Source organism: Triticum aestivum, chromosome 3A (assembly GCF_018294505.1).
Source record: "Triticum aestivum cultivar Chinese Spring chromosome 3A, IWGSC CS RefSeq v2.1, whole genome shotgun sequence".
NCBI lineage: Eukaryota > Viridiplantae > Streptophyta > Magnoliopsida > Poales > Poaceae > Triticum > Triticum aestivum.
The window spans coordinates 172,811,597-172,835,060 of NC_057800.1; the positions used below are offsets into that span (position 1 = coordinate 172,811,597).

Below are 23,464 nucleotides of genomic sequence, written 5' to 3' on the forward strand. Positions count from 1 at the left end.
TCGTACGTCCACGGTACGACCGGCCGTATTGTTCTGCCGGCGCATCGGCGCACATCAGTGCCCCTAAAAAGACCCTCTAGATCTAACGTTCAAAATTATTGGATCATTTACTAGGCCAATTTGAAACTATGCAGCCCATTATCTTCTAATGGATCAGGCTCAGCCCAATTCTTACAGCCCGAAGCTCGCACTACAACAAGCCTCACTGCCGTCTGCTCCCTCTACCACCACTCCCAGCTCCCCACCGAAACTCTAGGGTTTCCCAACCACCCCCGCAACCGCAAACCCCCACCCAGCCACGACTCGATCCGAAAACCACCACCCCACCACCACCGGCGATGTCGACGGCGGCGGCGCAGGGCGGCGAGAAGCCGGCGCTCAGGAAGCCGGTGTTCGTCAAGGTGGACCAGCTCAAGCCGGGCACCAACGGCCACACCCTCATCGTCAAGGTCGTCAGCGCCAACCCCGTCCCTGGCCGCGTGCGCACTGGTGCGCCCGCCTCCTCCTCCGCCCGCGCCCCCCGCATCGCGGAGTGCCTCGTGGGCGACGAGACCGGCTCCATCATCTTTACTGCCCGCAACGACCAAGGTGATTGGGTTGCCACTCCTTGGCCTTGCATATGGTGCCTTTGGTAGATTTCTTAGGGCCCGGTCTTCTGGCGCTAGTCTGTTTGGATTCGTAGATGATGGTTAGGTCCTTCGAAATTTGTGTAGCTTTATAGTGGCGACGATAGGATAAGAGGTGTAAATCTTGTGGTTGTCACTTCGTTTTACAGTTTAGGCCATCTGGCCATATGTTTTATGGTGAATTATCTGGATGGTTGGTATTACAATTTTAGTAGTCAAACTGCAGATTATATTTTGGAACGGAGGCAGTACATTTCAGATGCCAAAACAGCATGAAAGGGAAAGCGCCTTTCTGTGTACAAGGCACTACAATTTCCCAGCGTTGCGAATCAGATTACAAGTTCCTGGTGAACGTTTCCTGCACGACCTGAGACAACCGCCAGGCCCGTTGCCACAAAATGCGGCGATCAGTATCTGCCCAGTAATTTATCCAATAGCTTCTTAAAAATTTCTCTGCTGAAAATAAACCAGTTTTTGTTGGCCTGTACCGATTGAAGAGAAGCTTGTCCAACATCGTCTGAGTTGGTTTGGGCATATTCAGCGCAGGCCTCCAGAAGCTCCGGTGCATAGCGGACGGCTAAAGCGAGCTGAGAATGTCAAGAGAGGTTGGGGTAGACCGAACTTGACATGGGAGGAGTCCGTAAAGAGAGATTTGAAGGATTGGAGTATCACGAAAGAACTGGACAGGGGTGCGTGGAAGCTTGCTAGCCATGTGCCAAAACCATGAGTTGGTTGCGAGATCTTATGGGTTTCACCTCTAGCCCGCCCCAACTTGTTTGGGACTAAAGGCTTTGTTGTTGTTTATTGTTTGTTTGTTGGCCTGTACAGAAAATTTATTAGGTTTCATTCGGAAGTAATTATGAAAACTAAATAGCAAAATTAACTGATGGATAGTTGATTAAAAAAGGCTGCATGCCAAACAAAAGTAGTTCACTACCATTACCTGCCATTCTACAGTTCTGCTGGCCAGTGGCCATCTGCGCAGTTGGATTGACTTGGACCTTATATTGTTTTCCCAATTTCCGAAACAGCACAACACTCTTTTCCAATCTTGTATTGTGCTATTGTTTATTTGAATCCAAGTGAGGGTACTATATTTCTATATGTGCAGGTGGTGCATTCTTTTTCAGTGTCCACTTGAGCTATTATTTCACCATATATGCATGAACTGCATCTGACAATATTTTTGATACTAGATCTTCCTTTGTCTCCATGTCTTCAACTGGAAACAACAGTCTGTCATACCATATTGATAGTACAAATTTCTTTTTCCTTTAATGTCATGCATCACAGAGAAAAGCATCCTAATAGCTTCACTTCTTTCATCTGTTAATTATAAATTGCATGGTGAACTTACAACCCAGTGGCTATTATAAGCAGCAGTAGGACTACCACCTTTTGATGTTATGCATGCTATCATTTTCAGATCTTATACATCTTCTTAGTTGCTCATGGTCATTGAAGAGTATAGGGGATGGGGTCATGATTCCTACTCTATTTCATGATGATGCATGTACTATGGACTGATGGTATGCTCTTCCTGTGCAGTTGACCTGTTGAAGGCTGGTGCTACAGCCATCTTGCGCAATGCTAAAATTGACATGTTCAAAGCTTCGATGAGGCTTGCGGTGGACAAGTGGGGGCGGGTAGAAGCTACAGAACCTGCCAGCTTTACTGTGAATGAAGAGAACAACTTGTCGCAAGTAGAGTACGAGCTGGTTAACGTGGCCGAGTAATTGTTGAAGTTTCCCTGCCCTTTTCCCGCCATAAAAACGAAGCACTATGAATGAATATTGTCAAGCCGTTGGTAAGCTTGTTTATTTCTTATGGTGGTAGTAGATAAGATCAAGATTGTATCACTTGAGCTAGAATGTTCGATGGATCAAACTGAGCTTTCCATGCATCTTACTGGATTGTGATTCCTCTTGGCACTGCTTGTATTGCTGTTGTAATGGAACAAGCTCAGCGTGGCGCCATGTTGCGCTGAGCTTTAGAGATCAAACGGAATGAACTGCCATTACATGTTGTGTTGAATTGCTGTTACGTTGTGTTGATGTTATATTTGCCGTGTCCAGAACAGAATTTTCGTGGAGATCCGGTAAAACAACAGTCATCTGCTGTTCCAGACATGTTACGGCTATAAAAAGCAACGCTTATGTTGGTTAAAAAAAAGGCAAGGCCAACACTTTTGGCGAACGTGCTCAAAACGAAACTAGCGGCTGAGGCAAGGCCTCAGGCAAACATGGCTCCCGTCGCTGGTCACCGGCATCCACGGTCATCGGAGGAGGCAGAAACTGCAGCAGCCGTCGCTGCCGGACAGGATGGCGAGGAGGAGCCATCAGTGGAGGTGGCGTTCGCGGGCCAGCCGCCACCGCCGTGGTGGCGGCAGGTCACGGTGCGGTCGGTGGCCGTGAGCACGGTGCTGGGCGCCGTGCTGAGCTTCATGTCGATGCGGATCGGGCTGACGGCCGGCGTCGGCCCGACGTTCAACATCGTGGCGAGCCTCCTCGGCTTCTTCGTGATCAAGTCGTGGACGCGGCTGCTGGCCCGCTTCGGCGTCGCCTCGCAGCCCTTCACCAGGCAGGAGAACGTCGTCCTCCAGACCTGCATCATCTCCTGCTCCACCCTCTCCTTCTACGGTATCGTACGTCCGCCCGTCCACGCACACGGCCATTTCCACCAGGTTTTTGCTCAGCCGGCGGCCGTGATTTTGCATTTGCAGGTGGTTTCACGACCTACCTGCTCGCGATGACCGAGACGGTGGCGAAGTCCGCCGGCGGGACGGGCACCGGCAAGGACGTGTACACGCTGCACACCGGGAACGTGGTGGCCTTCCTCGGCCTCGTCACCTTCGCCAGCCTGTTCTGCACCCTCCCACTGCGGAAGGTGATGAACTCATTTCCGATCACTATTTTGATCCATGCCTTTGCTATAAAAAAAACTGAGACATTTCGCCATTGTTTGGCAGCTCATGATACTGGACTACAAACTGATGTATCCATCTGGTTCAGCTATCGCCGGAATCGTCAACAGCTTCCACACGCCAGCGGGAGCCGCAACAGCAAAGTAGATACAATGCCATTTTGTAACCTGCTGGCTCTTCACTATGCCGTTTGTAAGCTTAACCGGCACTAATGTTTTCTCTCCTCCCCTCCTTAGGAGGCAGGTGCTGGCCATGTCCAAAGCCGTTGTTGGAAGCTTCATGTGGGCATCCTTCCAGTGGGTTTACACGGGAGGGAGCGGCTGCGGCTTCCAAGATTTTCCCTTGTTCGGATTGAAGGCATACAAGCAGAAGTTTTACTTCGATTTCTCCGCGAGTCTCGTCGGTGTGGGCATGATCTGCCCTGTCCTCATCAACTTCTCCATGCTTTTCGGATCTATCATTACCTCCTTCTTCCTGTGGCCAACCCTCCAGAGCAAGAAAGGGGACTGGTACAACGATCCTTCGCCGACAAATTTCAGGGGAATCAATGGATACAAGGTTAGTGACAGAATTCCATCTGAACTTCACCGTGGTTCGTACTTGATCAGATGTTTCAGTCTTCGCACTTCGCTGACCATGTTTGCTGCTTCCATGAAACAGGTGCCCATGGGCATATCGATGGTGCTCGGGGATTGCCTGTTCCAACTGGGTTCAATCACCATAAGGGCTGCCAACCACTTCCACATGAATCGCCAGCAACGGAATCCCGGCGGTACCAACATACCAGCCGATGGAAATTCAGATAAACAAACAGCTCTTAGCTACGATGAGCGTCGCAGGAACAAGATCTTTCTGAATGAAGGACTGCCGGGCTATGTCTCGGTTGCTGGCTACATCCTCTTCGCAGCCGTCTCAGCAATCTTTGTTCCACGTATCTTCCCACAGATGCGATATTACCATGTGGCCTTATTATACGCTGTCGCTCCCATCTTGGCATTCTGCAATTCATATGCTTCTGGACTGTGTGACTGGTCCCTGGCATCCGTCTATGCGAAGCTTGCTATATTCCTTGTTGGGGCATGGGTTGGTGAAGCATCTGGTGGCGCCATTGCCGGTCTTGCTGCCTGTGGTGTCATGTTGATGATCATTGGCAATGCTGCTGAGCTCATGCATGACTTCAAGACAGGATACCTAACACTCACCTCGCCGCTGTCAATGTTCATAAGCCAAGTAATTGGGACTGCACTTGGTTGCTTGATCAACCCGCTTGTCTTCCTGTCCTTCGAAAAACTTGTTGGCAAAGAGCATCTGGGAGAAGCTGGATCGGTATTCTCGGCGCCCTTGGCCACCGCATACCGTGGGCTCGCAGTTTTAAGTGTTGAAGGAACCAAGATACTCCCAAAGCACTCCATTGAGTTCTGTATAGCTTTCTTCCTTATGGCCTTTTGCTTGGATTGCCTGTCAGCAGTAGCCAAAGCAAGGAAGTGGAAGGCAAGTAACTACATTCCAAACGCCATGGCTATGGCAATTCCATTCTTAATCGCACCGAATATTGCAATAGACATGGCCTTGGGGAGTCTACTGTTAGTTATCTGGAAGAAAACAGATAAGAAAAACGCAAATATGCTTGCAGTTGTAGTAGCATCAGGTTTGATATGTGGAGATGGACTTTGGGCATTGCCATCAGCATTACTTTCAATTTTCCAAATCGAGCCACCCATCTGCATGAAGTTCTTGTCTAGTCATCAGAACAAGATAATGCGGGAGCACTTCCTACCCAAAGTGACTACCTCACGATGATACAGACAAGTACTGACAGAAATTGCTTGTAAATGATTTCAGATCATATTGTTATAAAGTTATTTAGTGCACAGCTACACATGTGAATTCCTTGAGTCGCATACTTGCCTTTTTGCCTGTGTAATTTTTTTTCCAGTGTCTGTAGGAGCATTATTGAAACAATGATGTTGTACAAGATAAATGGGATTCATAAGTGAAGACTAAAAGGATCAAAATATGCTTGACACCAAGCCACATTGCCAGTAAAAGAAAGGGAACAGGCTTTTAATCACCAGATCATGCTGACAAACCAAACAAACAGATACAAAAGGTCAAGCATAGTATTCATTTTGCCAGCGATTCAAACTTCTACACCCCTAGCACGGTTCTCATCACATAACCATAATGATTCTGGTTAATGAAGATGAAGGTGGGAGAATGAAGTTTAAGCAATATCAAACATCATTTATTAAAAATTTCATCGTAGTACACATACAGAAAAAGAAAAGCATGCTTCCTTTCTTTGTCAACTCATCCTGAAAGACTAGTAATCTCCTGGCTCCGTTGGCAGGTCAGCATCATACCCCATCAATTTCAGCTGTTATCCAACAATAATAACTCATCACGATAGTTATACAAATTTAAGAAGAATGTATAAATTAAAACATTACATATGCTACTTTTCCAGGGTGTTTCATAGTACTCCCTCCGTAAACTAATATAAGAGTGTTTAGATTACTATTTAGTGATCTAAACACTCTTATAGTAGTTTACAGAGGGAGTACGTCATAGCCAAATGTTAAAAAAATCAGTTTCTCTACGATATGAACGGAAAAAAACAAATAGATAAAAATTCCCTATGGAAATAAATCGTTATAATACTGTATACTCTATGTTAAGAAACAGTGCCCTGCAATTTAGGGGGGGCTCAAACAGTATACTAGGTGAAAAAATCGCTACTTAAGGCACAAAGTTTCAGCGAGTTGTCCGCTTAGAACTTTTAGATATTTGTCAATTTGTTCTCTTCAATACTGCCCCAGTCAATAACTAGTAACACCTATCATCATTTTTTATTTTGCGCCCCAATGCACAAATTGTAGATCATGTAACTAAAATATGAACATATTCATTCTTTCCGGTGGAATTAGGAGCCTTAATCACTAAGTTTACAGGAAATCCTCCAATAATAGGAACCATTATCATTCCTATGTTTTATGTAGTAATTATTATCTATCAATTGTTAAACATGGTTTTAAAAGGTGTAGGGAGTCCCAGAGAAAGTTATGATTCATATAGCAATAAGTTGGCACGGCAGCACTTCTACACATACTGGAGCAAGGTTTGGTAGTCGTTTAAGATTGGTAAGGGACATAACATTTACTCATATTTCAACGAAATGGTGGAGATATTTTAGTGGTCACCTTTCCCAAGTTGGTCTTCATCTAGTTTCGTCTTTCCCTACAACAAAGAAATAAAAAGAAAAACAGAAAAGTGGGTCTCTTTGGTCAATAAGACTGGAAACAGGACTGGAGAATGATGTTAACATGAAACTAAATGCTGGAAACACGGCCAGATAGAATTGTGGATTGCATCCATTGATTTGTGTTTGAAAGTTCATATAGTATGATGCAGATGTTGAAGGAATTGGGCGAATGATACAGAGAAATTGTTATGCGCATTTGGACCAGTGTTAACCAAGACTAAGGTAGTGCAAGTCAATGCTCTTATGCACACTGGGATCAACTATGGCAGGTTACTGCTACTACAACGTTTAGCTTGAGTTGGATTGTTGGTGACAATAGGCACACTACTGACATATGATTCATATCAAAACAAATCTACTGTATTGTCTCAATTACACCGTAACACATGAATTTATATACACATTTTTTAGACTAATGTACGAATTAATAACAGATTTGAAGGGGAAGAGTAGTTTCAGTTTCACCTTCCGTGAGCCACCCGAGGCCTCGGCCAGGCACGGCCAGCATAGATGTCATCCGCGCCGCTGCGGTGGCGCTGTGCAGTGGCAGCAGCGACTCCACGCAGAAGCTCGCCTCGACGGGCGACCTGCACAACGAACAGCGCCATTACAATCATCAGCCCACATCTGGCTAGTTGAGGGGGGCACGGTCGACTGGTGGCCGAGGTCGTACCTGAGGAGGCGAGGGGGCGCGCCCAGCGCGCGGCGAAGGGACGGCCGCGCCGCAGAGGAAGAGGCCCTCGCCGGAGCAGCGCGGAGGAGAGAAGCGGACGAGCGGAGCATCGACCTGGCGGCGGCGGCGGCCATCGTGGCTGACTTGGTGAGACGGGAGGAGGAGGAGGGGAGAGATGGTTTCCGGCTAGCTAGCGCTCGAGTCACACAAACAGACGGAACCAATGTGGGTGGGCCTTTCATAGGTCTGCTCGGTCCATTTCTTGTTGGGCTGTTTGAGATGGGCCCAATGGGCCCTTAAACGTTGAGGGTAGCCCAGTTTCATCCTGTTGTTCTACGGCCGCCGACCCTTGCTTCGTAGCGTTCTACTCCTCTCTTTTGTTTCCCCTCGACGGCGGCGGCGGCGGCGGCAACCAGGGTTTAGAGGAGGAGAAGCTTGCTCGGCGCAAAACCCTAGCCCCGCACCTTCATCTACGGATTCATCGCGCCTCTGCAGCGCATCCTTGCCGAGTGCCCCGCCTCGCTGCATCGGCGGTCGCGATGAGGGTGAAGGTGATATCGCGCTCGACCGACGACTTCACGCGCGAGCGCAGCCAGGACCTGCAGGTGAAGCCCTCGTTGCATTCGTAGTTTCTATTGATTGTGCTCCCGCTCATGTCGGTTGCGACTCGTTGTTCTGCATCCGGTATAATCATCATACTCGTACTGTAGATATGGTAGGATAAGAAGCGAGAGCTGTTTCCTAAGCATGGAGTGCGTTTGCGTGCAGTTACAGATGTTGGTAATACTATCATTTTATCCAGTTAAATTGATAGGCCCCCTTTCAACTGAAAACGAAAACAAAAACGGCCGAGTTCTCTTGAGGGGTCGTCAAATTGATTCCCTTCTGCTAGAGCTATTTTCCCCTTCCCCCAGGTTGGGGGAACATCTTAACATTTTATAGCCATCAGATATCTAAGTCATGTATCGACTGAATAATACTTCTGGCGGTGTGTTAGCATGGTAGCTGCCATGTAAATTGAAACATTCACAATATAGCTGTTGATGCTATATTCCCAGGTTCAAGTCTGTGTGGTCACTTGCTTAGGCCTTTTATTGTATATTTTGTGCCAACAAATGACAATCTCTATTGCATTTGTTACTCCCAACAGAAAGTATTCCGCAATTATGATCCAGCACTCCGTAGTCAAGAGAAAGCTGTTGAGTACACTCGAGCCCTTAATGCTGCAAAGTTAGAGAAGGTACGTCTCATCTTCCTTATCTGCATTTATGTTTTATTTTTACTGTATATTTTCATGCGACTTATGCTGCTCCCCATTTCAGATATTTGCCAGGCCATTTATTGGAGCAATGGATGGTCACATTGATGCTGTTTCGTGCATGGCGAAGAACTCCAATTATGTGAAAGCTATGTTTTCTGGCTCGATGGATGGGGGTAATTATCATACTTCTGCACTAGCGTGCTGCTTTCGTCTCTTTGAGTGTGTTCAATGCATTTTTATTTGCTCCTTCAACGAACTAGCTTACTAAGCTCAATGCAGTAAATTATAACATACAACCTTTCACTGTTCTGCTTTTTAGTTTGCACCTCAGGGGTTGCTAAATATTGTTTTTTTTGCCCGGATGCATTATAATCTCGTATGGAGCTCAAAGTGAACTCTTGCCTCAGTCAACATGACTCACTTTACATGTGAAATCTAGAATATGACCTGTAATATTTGTGTGCATTTTCTCTGGGTTGCTAAGAATACTTTATGTTGACCAATCAAGAGTATCATCTAGTTCTAGTGATCTGCAATTTATGTGTTGTGATCCAATCGTATCTGATGGTAACACACTAAAATGGTAAATTCATAATAAATTGTTGTGTTCTTAATATCATAGCGTTCTCAGGAATTGACATCTGGAAAGGGAATGGTTCGTGTGAATGGCAGAGTAGCCACATTGATGTTACTGCCAATTGTAGTGTTGGCACTTGTTTAGTCATTGGTTGAATTGTTCAGTTAACTCAGGATTCAAAGAGTAAGAAGCTCTAATGCTATACTCCCAAGTTCGCAGAATTTTTTTGCTTTCGGCATTAGCATTGCCCTGAAATGCATATTTGAGCACTAATTTTTTTGGAATATATTTATAAAACCTAATTTCAGTGGAAGTACTTGTTCAAGACAAATCTACACATATTGTTTTCACGTGTCCAATCTATGTGCATGGGCATGTGGATAGGCAGTTTGTAATTTTTGGCTGCATGTAACCAAAATGCCAGAATGACCAGTTTATTTGAACCGGACAGAGTATCAGTTTGAGTGGCGACACTTCGAGTAATAATAAATTTGTTAGTACTGGTTGAATGTTTTGTCACTGCTTTATTATTTTTACCCGTTTCTAGTGAATATATAACCCTGCCCTGTTTGTGAAACTATCGCATGGCTGCCAACCCCCTTGTATTATGCATTTGCAAGTAACATCTGCTTTGTTACGCTTCAGCAGTCTGTGTGATCTGGCCACTATGTGATACCGATTTTTTGGTTCAACCTTTCTAGTATATCTTTTTTTTATGAAAAGGGGTTTACCCCCGCTCCATTTTGTTAGAACGAGGCACCTTTCTAGTATTGAAGCTGATGTTTTCCCTTCATTTATTTAAATTTACATAAAAAATTAAGAAGTCTCAGTTATGCATTACCTTATTCATCTTCTGATCAAGTTCAAATTTGTACTGGAAGTGGTAAACTGTGCCTGTTGTTTTGTTCACAGATATTCGACTATGGGACATTGCTGCAAGGTACCGCCGATGAAATATCAACTGAGCTGTTTGAAATAGTTTACTACAACTTGTGACTGTAATTTTAATTTCCTGTGCAACAATAAAAACAGGAAGACAGTCTGCCAGTTCCCTGGACACCAGGGTGCTGTGAGAGGTTTGGCAACATCTACCGACGGCGATCTTCTGATATCCTGTGGTGTTGATTGCACGTAAGTGAACTTGTGGGTGCCACTTCTTTTTGCTTATTAGACACAGATTCAATTCAAGGCATGCAACTTAACCCTTGAGGTGTTCTCTCACTGCTTATGTTTTGCATTAAGTTGGCTCTAACCCACAGGTGTATTAATGATCACCATGTCCCAGGATCTGTTTGTTATCTTTCTTGAATATATATGTGTAAGGCATTTTGTGTAGGACTTGAGCTTTATCTTAAAATTCCCACAAGATTAAGCCCCATTAAACACAAATAACAGCCCTTTTAAAATAAGTTACTCCCTCCGACCCAAATTAAATTGACGCAGCATTTTGTGTAGGACTTGAGCTTTATCTTAAAATTCCCACAAGATTAAGCCCCATTAAACACAAATAACAGCCCTTTTAAAATAAGTTACTCCCTCCGACCCAAATTAAATTGACGCAGCTTTAGTACAACTTTAAGTTGTACTAAAGCTGCGTCAATTTAATTTGGGTCGGAGGGGGTAATATAGGTTAAGAGCAATTCCAGTGGCATACTGACTTATGCGTTACACAGGCAAAAAGTTGTGGTAAACCATTTCAAACAGGTTTTGAAAATAATAATTAAACTTCACTTCATCAAAGTCTACTTCTTTAAAGTGTAAAATACAGAAGTGGATTTGTGAATATGTATCTGTGTCCGTGATCTTACTATGCACTTATCCATCTATTGATTGCAGTGTTCGACTCTGGAAAGATCCTATGCGTAAGATGATGGACACTAATGATGCTATTGGAGATGCTTCCCAGGTGTGCACTGAAGGGATGCATTACATTTATTTTGCACTATCTATGTTGTATGACATCTCATTTCCTTACCTTGCCACTGTGGTTTACAGCCGTCAGCAGTCTATACATGGAAGCATGCATTTTGGTGAGAGCACTACTGCACTGCCCTGACTTATTCCAGATTCCTCTCATCTTCTTTGCTGAATGGACCATTTCTCTTCTGATGAATTTTAGGGGTGTTGACCACCAGTGGGATCGTAATGTTTTCGCAACTGTAGGTGCTCAGGTAGATATATGGGACCATAACAGGTATACTATCTGATAGCCTTTTCCCCAGCATTTTGTGTCTTTTCTACCACCACCAATGCTAATTCATTTCTGTAGGTCGGAGCCAATAAATACCTTCGAATGGGGTAAAGATACAGTTCTTTCTGTGCGGTTTAATCCTGGAGAACCTGATGTTTTACTTACATCATCTAGGTAATTTTAGAACCTGATGTTTTACTTACATTATTCTTTAATTTCCCCTAAAATTCCAGTATTTGTTGCTAATTTTCTAATGATGAATGTTGTAATCCGATATTTTGCTCCCCTTAAAACTTCTTTTTCCTACTAAAATAGGATTTATTTATTTTGCAGTGATCGGAGTTTAACACTTTTTGACCTGCGCATGTCATCCCCAGCTAGAAAGTTAATCATGAAGGTTTGTTGAATTCTCTTTATTTGTGGATCCTTGTAAAACCTAGAAAATCCAAAATAGATAGAGCATGCTAACACTATTGAGACTTTGATGCACAGAGAACATTTGCTTTGTTCTCATATGCTGTGCACATAATGCCTACCGTCTCGTTCTGATTCCCTGTGCTCAAAGTACATCAGCATTTGTTCATCACCGAACGGCATGAAGTATAAGTGAGAAAGACCAACTAAAAGTTGCCATATGATAGTGGGCTGTGTTAGTTTTAGTTCACTATTGCATGATGCTTCATGACAAATTAAATTGATAATAAGATCCTGTTGAGATCTTGGTAATGGTATTGCTTAAATTTGAGTAACTCAAGCACCGATAAATACAGTGTTTTTTAAACTAAATTATGCTTGACTTAGAAAGATTTCACATACCTCTTTCCCATCCCTTTTTTGGTGTGTAACCAGGATTTAGAACTCTTAAGCCTACTTCAACAAATTCCAAGTTGGTGTATGATTCTGATATTAATTGTCTATATGAAAGGAATGGGCCTAATACACGCAGCAAAAAAGATCCAAAGTGAGCTCTGAATAATGCATTACGTGATGATGATGTATGCTGGGTCCGTATCCCACTGGGAGTGAGGTAATTATGGTCCTAACAAAGAGTGAAGAATATAAAATTACGGTGGTTAAAAAAATAGAGAAGTGCAAAGAATATACTAGAAAATAGACAAACACTTTGTGGGAACCAACTTAAAACTGGTCAGTTTCTGGCGGGTTGGAAGAAAGAACAATGGACGGTGCATTTACAGAACACATAGAGATATCCGCTCTTCAGGAGAAATGGTTATGTGTCATTTCATATGCACTGAATTGTAAGAGACTAAGAGGTCCTTGCAAGGTCTTGGATATATTCATCTCTTGTACATTTAAAATCTATTGACACATCTTTTTAGTTGCAACTTTGCCCTTCTGAATTAATCCTTCCTGTCTTCTGCGGACACATTAATGTCACCCTCAATATCAACATGTGATCTTGTAAACACAGTTGTGAGGAGTATCTTCAAATTCATTGATTTCTCTATTTATTCTTCTTCAATCATCTGGCATGCCAACTCATTAGAGTCATTTCGCATGAACATTCCAGATTTTCAGGACCTTCTTTTAAACCAACCCATTTCAGAATCTTAAGCCTATCTTTTGTTCTGGAATTTATTATCCCTAAAAGTAACCAATTCGATCAGGCCAACACCCAATGGTGTCCAAAATATAGATCTAGCACCATCTTCTGCCAACTAATTTAATTTCTTGTAATGTCAACCATATTTGATCAGTCAAAATTTGCATGTTCTCGTTCATCATACTAACTTAGTTATTTTTAATGCTCATATAATTATTTGGGCACCTTGCTGAATATTTATTGCTTTTCTGCTCTATCTTAGTAACCACTAAGCATAGAGAGTTGGAGATGCTAATGTATTTGTTTTATGCAGACAAGGTGCAATTCAGTTTGCTGGAACCCTAGGGAGCCCATGAACTTCACTGCTGTAAGATTGAAATGTCAAATATTTTTGTTCTTGTTATATGCTTGCGCTAATGAAGCAACTTATATGATACTGTTCCAGACTGGAAGATATATGAATTTTTGTTTAAATTTGAGCTTTTGCATAGCTAAGAACTTCTGTCCTGATTCTTTTTGTTACTAGGCAAACGAAGATACAAACTGTTATTCTTTTGATGCTAGAAAGCTGAATGAAGCCAAGGTTGTTCACAAGGGTCATGTTTCAGCAGTGTAAGTATTATTTGGAAATACAAATATCTAATGTCCTGTTTAAAGTACTCCCTCCGTTTCTTTTTACTCCGCATATAAGATTTGGTCAAAGTCAAACTACACAAAGTTTGACCAAATTTATATAAAAAAATATGAACATCTACAATACTAAAACTATATAGTATGAAAATACGTTTCATGGTGCATCTGATAATATTGATTTTATATTGTGAATGTTTATATTTTTTAATATAAAGTTAGTCAAACTCTACAAAGTTTGACTTTGACCAAACCTTATATGCGAACTAAAAAGAAACGGAGGGAGTATAACACGTGGATGTATGTAAAGGTCAATCCCCTAGTAGAGAAAATGAGTGAATATTATATAGATCTGTATGTTAAGTGCATGTGCTAGCATATATGCATATCTCCTGTCAATATTATATAGATCTGTATGTTAAGTGCATGCACATGGACAAGTTCTAGGATATATCAACAAAACTGAAGCTGCAATAAGGATTTTATACATGTGGTGCTATTTCATTGTAGTGTCAATGTGTCATTGGACTCACTGAGATGTGCAGTTCCTGCCTTGCATTATACAATGTACATCTGAAAGCTATCATTTCATGTAGTTCTGCATCAAGCCCATTGGCAACATACAGTATTCTTTTCCTTTTGAATTTTAGAAGTCAATTCTTACATGAGTTGTGTTGTCAGGATGGATGTTGATTACAACCCAACAGGACGGGAATTTGTTACTGGTTCCTACGATAGAACGGTATGTGCCACTTTTGTAGATCCAAGTTCATACTGTACCATGTATAGGTGATTTTTGACAATTTTTTTTACTGCTTTTGTAGGTACGGATCTTCAATTATAACGGTGATCATAGCAGGGAGATATACCATACTAAGAGGATGCAAAGGTTTGTTTCTATTATTTATTTTCACTCTTCCTTGCTTAGTTTGTCTACCTGATCTTAAGCCCAAACTTCAGTATGGTTCCCAACTTTTACCCCTCAAGCCTGTTCTGCTGTCGGATACCAACCAGATCAATTTAGTGTCAGATCAGTTTTGATCTATATCTTTTGAGTGTTCAGAAATCAGAATAGACTTTTCAATTCAACCAGTTTTACAGTTGAATATGTTGCTCTGTTGAGACGTATGGAGGTTTGAGAAGTACTCCCTCTGTAAACTTTTATAAGAGCGTTTAGATCACTAAAGTAGTGATCTAAACGCTCTTATAGAAGTTTACAGAGGGAGTACATTTCAACCTGATGCACAGCCATATAACCATGGTTCTTGGAATCAGCATGAATATAGCAGTTCTGATACATGGCATTTATATATTTATTGGTTTTTACCGTTAGCCATCTTGTTTATTTTAGACCCCATGTCTATCTTTAACAACTTGCTTTTATGGAATTTCTGTTCTGTTGTAACCAATTTACCCATACCTTGGCAGGGTGTTTTGTGTGAAATACACATATGATGGGACCTATCTAGTTTCTGGCAGTGATGACACAAATCTTCGTCTGTGGAAGTCCAAAGCTTCAGAACAATTGGGAGTTGTAAGTTTTCTACTGCCATCCGGTGTTTGCCAGTTGTTGCTGTCTCGTATGTTTACTACTTGCTTCAGTTCCATGCCATATGATTGAGCTCACATGGATGCCCAATGAAGTAGCATAACAATAAACGTCTGTTGTTGACATCCTCTTGTTCCTTCTGTTTAGCATCATCATATTCCATGACTAGACATAAATGATGTACTCAATTAAGAATGGCAGAGAATCAGTAGTAAATGTGAGCATATTAGTGACCTTCAAGTCACAGTTAGTTGTTGTGCTTTTGAGATTCAGTTATGGGTTAAAAAATGCTCAGCTAGGTTAGCGGGTAAAGACTTTTCACGATTGAAACTTGATAATTGTTCATGAAGGTATGGGTTTGCCTTGTTCTCTGACACTTAGCGTTTTACTTTTGGGGCTGATGGACAAAGGTCCTAATGGTCTCACTTGTCCTGAGAAGTGTTTCTACTTGAGTGTTTAAGGTCTTCTATTATGTATAAGATGTTTCGACAAATATTTTCTGCAGATTCTTCCAAGGGAACGCAAAAAGCAAGAATATCTTGATGCTGTCAAGGCGCGGTATAATCACCTTCCAGAAATCAGGCGGATTGACAAGTAAGCTACTATTTCTTGTTCTGAAAAGTGTTTCAACTTGATGGAGCATCTTGTTTTCGTTTACCATCATTCTGCTGATGCTGCATGGATGATGTGTTGTTGCAGACATAAGCACTTGCCCAAGCCGATCTACAAGGCAGGCAAGATAAGGCGCGCCATGATTGAAGCAGAAAGCCGGAAAGAAGAAAGAAGGCGAGCGCACAGTGCTCCAGGGAGCAGGACTATGCAGCCCTTCAGAAAGAGAAGGCTCATCACAGAAGTTGAGTAGGGTGGGATCTGACCATCGCGAGGCCAAACAAAGTGGCATTACGTTGGAGTATTATTTTTGGTCGAGTGTGAGTGATGGGAAGCTGGGAACATATTTATTATGTGTAGTGTCATGTTGTTACTTGCAAACCTTGGACAACGTACCGGATTACTTTTGAGAAGGAAATAAAGAGGACTTGTTGTATGGGCGATTCAGCGATGCTAATTTGAGTGTAAGCTCACCATGCCTTCGTCAATCAGTCTCTCTGTAAAAGTCTGTAGTATGTGCTGTGTTATTCTCCATGGACGCCTTTATGCCAGCACCTACGATGGGTTATGTGTCGGCTGTCTCCTAGACTAGATGGCGACATTTGGTGTACGCCAACACGTGAAGTCTGATTCTGTTATCTTTGTTGTTCCCGTTATCAATGGGGAGTTTGCTGATTATATTTCTCATACAGATGCAGAGCTTCTATATTTGTCGCATCTTGAATTTATTTGCATCGACCACAAATGTGCTTACTACTAACATTTTTCGCCCCCACATTATATTTCCTGGTACAGTGTATGCGGTGTTAGTAGTACGTTTTTCACATTTGATATCATCATTTGTGCTCACAAAAATTATTACCGAAAAGCTTGTTTCTGCATGCAGATACAGAGTTTCTGTCCTATATTTGTCGTGTTAATAAAGACGTTTCTCACATTTTGCAGAAATATGCAATTGCATTTCCACACGGAGCATGCATGCATCATTGGTTATTCATTTACCAGTCCAATAATATAAGTTTGTTCCATCCCAACAATATAGACGCAGCGCTCGTGTGTGCGCACAGCGCGCACGCACACGAGAGGAAAAACCCAGAGATCCATGTCAGTGCACTCATACAGACACACCCAGGACAATACATTATTATAACTATGAGTATTAATCTACACGCGCACGCGTACGTCGACCAACCGGCCGGTCGATCAGCCATACGTATGCACGTAGGTGCAGACGGACGAGTAGTCGACGAGTTGTGTCACCCAGAGAGAGGGGGGAAGCAGCAGCAGCATGACGGCTCCGGCGCCGGTGGTGGTGGAGACGTACGTACTCTCAGGCGGCGCCGCCGCAGTTCGTTGTCGCCGCCGGCGGGACCTTGGGTATGCCTTGCTTGTGCAGCTCCGACATGACGCTGTCCAGCGACGGGGGCTTGAGCCCCAGGGGAAGCGGCAGCCATGGCTTCACTAAAACGTCTCCGATGGCTGCGTCGATGCTCTCCTTGGACTGCGCAATATATATCGGAGATTAAACACATATGATTAGGGGCACGTTTGTATTTCTTGCGTGCACTGATTAATCAATGGATATCTACCTTGGACTGGAACACCGTACCGTGTCCGTGTACTATAGTGTGACTTCAGGATCAGAAGTACAGTATAAATTAATGAACCATCAGCCGTGCCTATGTACTTACCGGGTGGGCGTCGAGCTGAAGCTGCAGGCCGGCGACCTTATTGCTCTGCGGCACCGGCGACGGCGGAGGCGGGATCGGTCTGTACATAGGATGCGGTACCATCCCCGGCATCGGCGGCGCAGCAAACCTCTGCATCTGCACGCGCGCACACACACAGGTAACCATATTAGCCACGCAATTACCACAGCTGCTTCAACGTTAACGACTGGGCAAATGATTCATAGTACTAGCTACTAGTTTAATTACCATGGCCGCAGGAGGCATCGGCGGCGGAACGCACTGTGTCACTGCCTGCGGGCCCCATTTCCTGGCAGCCTGAGCGAGGAGAAAACGGTAAGCCAACCGGTTATTACGAACGCATGCCGCCAACACATGCAAAGCGAAAGAGCCTAGTCACGTGAACGCGGGAAGAGGGAGACAGAGGCGGAGCAATGTAGTAGCGCACGCACGTTGTACTGCTGGTGCCAGTAGACGGGGTCCACCGGCGGCTGCTGCGCCCACGCCGGCGGCGGCGCCAGGTGCCGCGGCCAGACGGGCAGCATGGACGGCGGCGACAGCGGCAGCGTCGCGTCGACGCCGGTGGGATGGCCCCACACGTGCAGCGGCCGGCAGAACGGCGGCGGCTGGCCGGGGTGGTGCGCCATCCCCGCGTGCGGCGGCATCGCCCCCGGGGGCGGGAACCCGACCGTCGGCACGACCCACGGGCCGCCTCCCGCCGCCGCGTCCTTCCTCGGCCCGCCGGCCGCCGCGTACATCTGCCGCTTCTGCGTCCAGCTCGCCGCCTCCGCCTCCCTCGCCATCAGGTGCTTCCTGTGTGACCTGTACTTCTGCACTTGCACGGAGGACATGTAATCGCATTAATTTCGGTTTGAAACGCAACCGCATTAACTTTGAGTCTTCCACCACAAATGCAAACTCATAGTACCTTTACTATTTTTAACCGTGTTAATAATTGTTATTTTAAGTCGAACAAGCCACACTCCCTCAAAATAATAATAATTCAAACAAGCCACACATCATGGAATATAAAATTACACAACAATCAAGTGCTACTTTAAGCCTCCTTTGGTTTACATGAATTCTGAAGGATAAGAACTTTGTAGGAAAAAACATTTGGCCCTTTGATTTGTACTCACACCGTCCCATATTGTTAGACGTTTTTGCAAGCTCACAAAAATGTCTTACATTATAAGACGGAGGGAGTAAAAATGAATTCCTGTTCCTATGTAGGATAGAAACCAATTATTCACATTTCAAAGTAAAAAATCTATTAGTCTGGACTCAATGAAAAAGATCCTATTCTATGAATAAAATGTTATCTCTTTTCTATAGAAATTGAGATATATTTCATCTCACTTTCTATGATTTTCCTATTCCTATCCTATGAACCAAAGAAGACATTAATTAGATGCAAAAGCATGCAGATGCTCAGTTACAAAATTGTAAATATAACGTTGTCTCAGTCAATTACTTCCTCCGTTCCTAAATATTTGTCTTTCTAGGCATTTCAACAAGTGACTACATACGGAGCAAAATGAGTGAATCTACACTCTAAAATATGTCTACATACATCCGTATGTAGTAGTAATTTGAAATGTCTAGAAAGACAAATATTTAGGAACGGAGGGAGTAGAAATCATTTTCGAGTTTTCAACTCAGAACCAGGAATTTCTCAGCCAAACAAATACTCCATTTTTCCCATCGATTCTTTCTACCGTGAGGAGCAGATACAGAATAACGGTCCTCAGAAAAGTAGACACCCCCACAAATCATATATAGATCATTTTACTCACCCCTTGATTTCATTTTCGAATAAGCCTCCACTTTTTAGTTACAGGATCATACAAATGTTAAGGTGTAGTTTGTGCTTCAAATGTTGCCGTGTTTGGTTTGTTAGCTAAACTGAAAAAATACCACGAAACTTAGATTGAAAAAGTTAGACTATCACAATTAATCCACTGTACCTCACTGGTTCACTAAAATGCATAGTAATGTAATGCTCAGCTAGCCATCTACTCCTCCGGTAAAGAATTATAAGTAGTGTTCTAAACACTCCTATATTTCTTTACAAAGGGAGTAATAATTATTTTATGAGGTGGAAGAACTTATATATAGAGTTGTATGCAATTTACAGAAAGGTATTCCCTCCGTGAACAAATATAAGACGTTTTAGATCGTTAAAACTAAAGGAGTAAGAACAGATTGCCGAGATCTGGATCTCTATCGCCTGGTGCCAAAGCGGGACGCGCGTGCACGGGAATTCGTGCGAGGATATGGCCATCTCGCTAGAAAACGGGCGTTCAGTACCGGGCCGCAGGGAGTGGGAGTAGTACATCCATGCACGGGCACTACGGCGGTGAGGAACCCGGCCAGCGGCGACATGGCACGCGCCCGCGCTGACTAGGGCAGGACCGGCCGGGGCCGCCCTCCCTCAAATCCGTGTGGCGTGGGCAGTGGTCACCCGTACGGCGTGGTGGCGCCCCCCTGCGCTGCACACCTTGGCGCCTCCCCGTTGCACGGTTTGGGCAATGGAATATCCAAACGGGAACGCATGCATGCATGCATGAGCACGGCGTACCGGATAATTTTTGTTTGAATGAATGAGCGAGTGGTTTCACTTTTGACACCCCGCGTCTGCGTGCATGTGTTTGTGAAAGCGCTGCCAAGGACTTGCATGATTCACGCATGGGGTCACATGCATGCAGGCATGCATGCCATGCATATGGCGTAGTACTACTAGTACAGTGCGTCGTCGGTACGTATGTATACGTAGCGATGATAATAATGCTGTAATAATGTACACGAGGCCGTGAGGGGCTGGGGCTGGCGGTTGCAACGTCGTCCGTGCCTGGACAACGTATGGCGACAATGCATATGGGCAGGCACAGACGTACATATGTTGCCCAGACGGCCAGATCTGACTGTGCTGCCTGGAGCTGGGGATGGATCGAGTGCATGTGTGTACATGCTCGTGTTTGTCTTTGCGCTAGCACCTAGCAGTGGCAGGCACCGCGTCCGTCCGTGTGAATTTAAAACTCGGCCGACGATTCGATCCTAAGAATACTTATGACATATTTAGATGCGTTTTAGCAAAAGTGTAGTTAATCTGCCGAAATAATGCATGGAAAGAAACGGACCTGGAGATGGCTGGCGATGTTGTGGCGCGTGAGGCGGTACTCGTTGCCCATGAGCTCCAGGATCCGCGACGGCACCGCCTTGTCCAGCCCCAGCTGCTCCACCGCCTGCACGAACCGCCGGTGCAACTCCGGCGTCCAGTCCACCTGCCATTCATTCATCGTTTGTTTAATCAATCAATCACCAGCCATATATAATAAGCACGAATTTTATTAATCAAAGAGCATCATTTACATGCTTCAGAAGATTCAGGGCACTAAATGGAACTACTTTCCTATGAGCTTTGCTTACCCTAGAACTAGCTAGTACCGCTAGTAACAGAGAGACGTACACGCACGTACGTATAGGCAGGAGAGATCACAGACAAGACTTTTCATAGGCGCCGCGTGTGTGAAAATCTGCACCGAAATAAAGGGGCAAAGAGCAGCTATAGCTGCACTGTTTGCTGCTGCTGTGTGTGTATGCCACTGTTACCGTGCGCTTCCCGTGACGCTCTCCCTCTCTCTTTCCCTGCCGGCCGGTTGAGATCTATCCTATCCGCCCGTCGTCCCAAAAAGCTGCCTGCACGGGGATTTCCATGGCCTATTCATTGCCGCGCAACATTTCGGTGCAAACCTCCCTCCCTCCACGCGCCTCTCCTATCCACTGATGATGTTACCCAGCTTTCAACTACGTACGTACCGACGCAGCAGCCGCGCGCGCGCGTCAAAGTCGATCAGCTGCTCGTGCTTGCTAGCTCCTCGCGACGGAGGCAATCACGAGCTGCTGATTCGCCCCGGCTGTACCATGCAGGGCCAGGGCCATGCCCCGTGCTGCTACGACGCTACAGCTAGGCCTCTCGTGATTTCTTGGGTCCTGGGTCAGTCAGATCTGCTGCCTGCCTCGCAGGAGATGTCGTCGATCGTGAGAAAGATTATGTCAGAGTTTGCGCCAGACGGGCAGCTGCAGTGGATCGTGATGTGCAGATCGATTGGACGACATAGAGTTTATCCCTTTCTTTCGTTCTTTCCCCCCAACCCCATGCGGTTAAGCATGCTTAATTATGGATATACCATGGAGCTAGGGCTAGTGAGAGAATTCAGGCAGTACCTTCACCTTCCGCCTGCCGTGGGAGCTCTTGGTCGCCGCGGCTGCCGACGCGGGCTTCGACGTCATCTTGCTGTGCCCCTTTGCCGACGCCGACGACTTGCTGTTCTCAGACCCGACCGCAGCGGAAGAATCGTCCGTCGTCACCGCGCTGCAAACCTCATCGCCCACGATGTTGTTGTTGTTGTTGTTGTTGTTCTTGTTGTCGTGCTGCTGCTTCACATCTTTCTCTTCCGACGACGACATCAAACCCTTCGTCTCGCCCTTGCCTTCTGGTAGTTCCATGTCCATCTCTGCCGGTAGGTCCGTTTCCACGGCCGTCTTCGCCTCGTCGCCATGGTGGGTTTCGCAGCTGTCTGGCGCCGGCTCTGCCGCCGGGCTCAGCACCGTAGTCGTCGCCGGCTCGTCGGCGAACTCGGCGAGGAGCTCGGTCGGGTCGACCTCGAGGTCGGGGAGGATGTCGTCGCCGTCGTCGACGTGGAAGAAGGGCATGTCGCACGTGCTGAAGTCGATGTAGTCCAGCAGGAAGTCGTCCTCCTCCACGGTGGCCTCCGGGAACCCGACATCGACATGGTGGTGGTCGCCGAGGCTGAAGACGGCCGGATTAGGGCTTTGCAGCGTGGCCACCTCAAGCATCCCAATCTCGGCGTACGTAGCTCGTAGGATCGGCGGAGACGGGAAGGAATTGACTTGGAAGTAATCTTTGCACCAAAAACCACTCCAAATCTCAGCTGGCTTGACGATGGCAGCGATCTCGATCGGTGGGTAGATGGAGCTACGGGCTATATAGCCAGTCGGCTATGAACCTGGGCTTGGAGTGGTAGCAAGATCGGCAGTGCAGTGCATGAGCAGCAGGCAGGCCAGGTAGAGCTCCCTCCAATGGAGATCTCCAATGGATAGGAGGAAGAAGGGAGGAGGGACGGATGGGGAAGGAGGTTGAGAGCAATGGGATGGACTAGCTAGTTTGGTGGTGATTTGGGAGTATTAGAGGAGCGAGGAGGACGCATGTCCACCACAAACCTCCTTGAGATTTCTCTCTCCCCCCTTTATAGGGTCTCTCTCGCTCTCTGTCTCCTTTCTCTCTCATAGTCATAGGGTTCCTCCCCCTTCTCCCTCTAGCACACACGCACACATCAAGCTGCTCTGTACATTATACACCGACTGCCAGCGAATTGTATGCATGGATGGCGCATGACACCAAGACTCCGAGTGTTTATCTGTTTCACCTTATCTCAGTGACCCGCAGACTGAATTTGACTCAGAAATAATTCTCTGTTGTGCATGTGCATGCATACATGCATGCCATATGGTGCTGGCGGATTTGTCGTCCACTATATTCTATATCAGTTTTGTTAAGTCTCAGTCGACTAAGACTTCGATATGTCTTGATCGGTACTATCTTCCTTTGATTTTGCATGAACATTCATGCAAAACAATTCTTCTCAGTTTTTCTTTTTTCTTCTAATATGCTATATCACTTGACTGAGACTTGGTTAAGTCTCAGTTGACTGAGACCTAGCCACACGCCCACACCCATTCTACATAACTTATTGCTACTCATCATTGTTAAGTACGGCAACGGTATTATTTTGGAGAGTAGCGATTTGGGGTTTTCAATTGAGGAAGATTTAACAGAAATTGACAGAAAATGACCCTTGTCGGAAACTTGAGGGAAAAAGTCCTCTCG

The 23,464-nt window shown here is 45.1% G+C and overlaps 5 protein-coding genes across 7 annotated transcripts; 3 read left to right on the forward strand and 2 right to left on the reverse strand.

Moving 5' to 3' along the window:
- The first annotated feature begins 214 nt into the window (after nt 1-214).
- On the forward strand, nt 215-2,660 carry LOC123060848 (uncharacterized protein At4g28440). Its single transcript, XM_044483705.1, has 2 exons — nt 215-588; nt 2,175-2,660. The coding sequence occupies exons 1-2, from the start codon at nt 339-341 to the stop codon at nt 2,360-2,362; spliced, it is 438 nt and encodes a 145-aa protein (XP_044339640.1). The 5' UTR covers nt 215-338; the 3' UTR covers nt 2,363-2,660.
- A 121-nt stretch (nt 2,661-2,781) lies between these two features.
- Nucleotides 2,782-5,350, forward strand: LOC123060846 (probable metal-nicotianamine transporter YSL1). Its single transcript, XM_044483703.1, has 5 exons — nt 2,782-3,265; nt 3,349-3,512; nt 3,595-3,692; nt 3,786-4,107; nt 4,210-5,350. Exons 1-5 carry the CDS (start codon nt 2,782-2,784, stop codon nt 5,347-5,349), a joined length of 2,208 nt encoding a protein of 735 aa, XP_044339638.1. The 3' UTR covers nt 5,350.
- A 235-nt stretch (nt 5,351-5,585) lies between these two features.
- Nucleotides 5,586-7,724, reverse strand: LOC123060849 (protein NUCLEAR FUSION DEFECTIVE 6, mitochondrial). 2 transcript variants are annotated; one of them, XM_044483706.1, is made up of 4 exons: nt 7,485-7,724; nt 7,277-7,398; nt 6,750-6,786; nt 5,586-5,926 (listed from the first exon to the last, which is right to left on the reverse strand). In XM_044483706.1, the coding sequence occupies exons 1-3, from the start codon at nt 7,616-7,618 to the stop codon at nt 6,767-6,769; spliced, it is 276 nt and encodes a 91-aa protein (XP_044339641.1). In that variant the 5' UTR covers nt 7,619-7,724; the 3' UTR covers nt 5,586-5,926; nt 6,750-6,766. The 2 variants fall into 2 exon arrangements, with proteins under 2 accessions (XP_044339641.1, XP_044339642.1); XM_044483707.1 differs by lacking the exon at nt 6,750-6,786.
- Nucleotides 7,725-7,812: 88 nt separating this feature from the next.
- LOC123060847 (DDB1- and CUL4-associated factor 13) lies at nt 7,813-16,301 on the forward strand. Its single transcript, XM_044483704.1, has 17 exons — nt 7,813-8,089; nt 8,635-8,724; nt 8,807-8,918; nt 10,235-10,262; nt 10,355-10,453; nt 11,159-11,228; nt 11,318-11,352; nt 11,442-11,516; nt 11,592-11,687; nt 11,847-11,910; nt 13,391-13,444; nt 13,604-13,689; nt 14,389-14,449; nt 14,532-14,596; nt 15,136-15,241; nt 15,762-15,850; nt 15,956-16,301. The coding sequence occupies exons 1-17, from the start codon at nt 8,024-8,026 to the stop codon at nt 16,116-16,118; spliced, it is 1,359 nt and encodes a 452-aa protein (XP_044339639.1). The 5' UTR covers nt 7,813-8,023; the 3' UTR covers nt 16,119-16,301.
- Nucleotides 16,302-16,844: 543 nt separating this feature from the next.
- Nucleotides 16,845-22,810, reverse strand: LOC100873124 (probable transcription factor GLK2). Of its 2 annotated transcripts, none has more exons than XM_044483709.1 (6): nt 21,787-22,810; nt 20,694-20,837; nt 18,006-18,383; nt 17,803-17,871; nt 17,557-17,691; nt 16,845-17,366 (listed from the first exon to the last, which is right to left on the reverse strand). In XM_044483709.1, exons 1-6 carry the CDS (start codon nt 22,411-22,413, stop codon nt 17,196-17,198), a joined length of 1,524 nt encoding a protein of 507 aa, XP_044339644.1. In that variant the 5' UTR covers nt 22,414-22,810; the 3' UTR covers nt 16,845-17,195. The 2 variants fall into 2 exon arrangements, with proteins under 2 accessions (XP_044339644.1, XP_044339643.1); XM_044483708.1 differs by having other exon boundaries at nt 21,781-22,807.
- Between the last annotated feature and the right edge of the window lie 654 nt (nt 22,811-23,464).

What these genes read in the sequence shown, in the direction of transcription:
- LOC123060849 (XM_044483707.1), bottom strand. Translation starts at nt 7,618, where the DNA reads ATGGCCGCCGCCGCCGCCAGGTCGATGCTCCGCTCGTCCGCTTCTCTC. An exon ending in GCGCCCCCTCGCCTCCTCAG is followed by an intron (nt 7,399 to 7,484) that starts GTACGACCTCGG and finishes TTCGTTGTGCAG; the next exon opens with GTCGCCCGTCGAGGCGAGCT. An exon ending in CCTCGGGTGGCTCACGGAAG is followed by an intron (nt 5,927 to 7,276) that starts GTGAAACTGAAA and finishes GTTGGATAACAG; the next exon opens with CTGAAATTGATGGGGTATGA.
- LOC123060846 (XM_044483703.1), top strand. Translation starts at nt 2,782, where the DNA reads ATGTTGGTTAAAAAAAAGGCAAGGCCAACACTTTTGGCGAACGTGCTC. An exon ending in GCGGGAGCCGCAACAGCAAA is followed by an intron (nt 3,693 to 3,785) that starts GTAGATACAATG and finishes TCCCCTCCTTAG; the next exon opens with GAGGCAGGTGCTGGCCATGT. An exon ending in GGGGAATCAATGGATACAAG is followed by an intron (nt 4,108 to 4,209) that starts GTTAGTGACAGA and finishes TCCATGAAACAG; the next exon opens with GTGCCCATGGGCATATCGAT.
- LOC123060847 (XM_044483704.1), top strand. Translation starts at nt 8,024, where the DNA reads ATGAGGGTGAAGGTGATATCGCGCTCGACCGACGACTTCACGCGCGAG. An exon ending in CATACTAAGAGGATGCAAAG is followed by an intron (nt 14,597 to 15,135) that starts GTTTGTTTCTAT and finishes ATACCTTGGCAG; the next exon opens with GGTGTTTTGTGTGAAATACA. An exon ending in CTTCAGAACAATTGGGAGTT is followed by an intron (nt 15,242 to 15,761) that starts GTAAGTTTTCTA and finishes TATTTTCTGCAG; the next exon opens with ATTCTTCCAAGGGAACGCAA.
- LOC100873124 (XM_044483708.1), bottom strand. Translation starts at nt 22,413, where the DNA reads ATGCTTGAGGTGGCCACGCTGCAAAGCCCTAATCCGGCCGTCTTCAGC. An exon ending in ACGGCAGGCGGAAGGTGAAG is followed by an intron (nt 20,838 to 21,780) that starts GTACTGCCTGAA and finishes AATGAATGGCAG; the next exon opens with GTGGACTGGACGCCGGAGTT. An exon ending in TTCAGCTCGACGCCCACCCG is followed by an intron (nt 17,367 to 17,556) that starts GTAAGTACATAG and finishes TATATTGCGCAG; the next exon opens with TCCAAGGAGAGCATCGACGC.
- LOC123060848 (XM_044483705.1), top strand. Translation starts at nt 339, where the DNA reads ATGTCGACGGCGGCGGCGCAGGGCGGCGAGAAGCCGGCGCTCAGGAAG. An exon ending in TACTGCCCGCAACGACCAAG is followed by an intron (nt 589 to 2,174) that starts GTGATTGGGTTG and finishes CTTCCTGTGCAG; the next exon opens with TTGACCTGTTGAAGGCTGGT.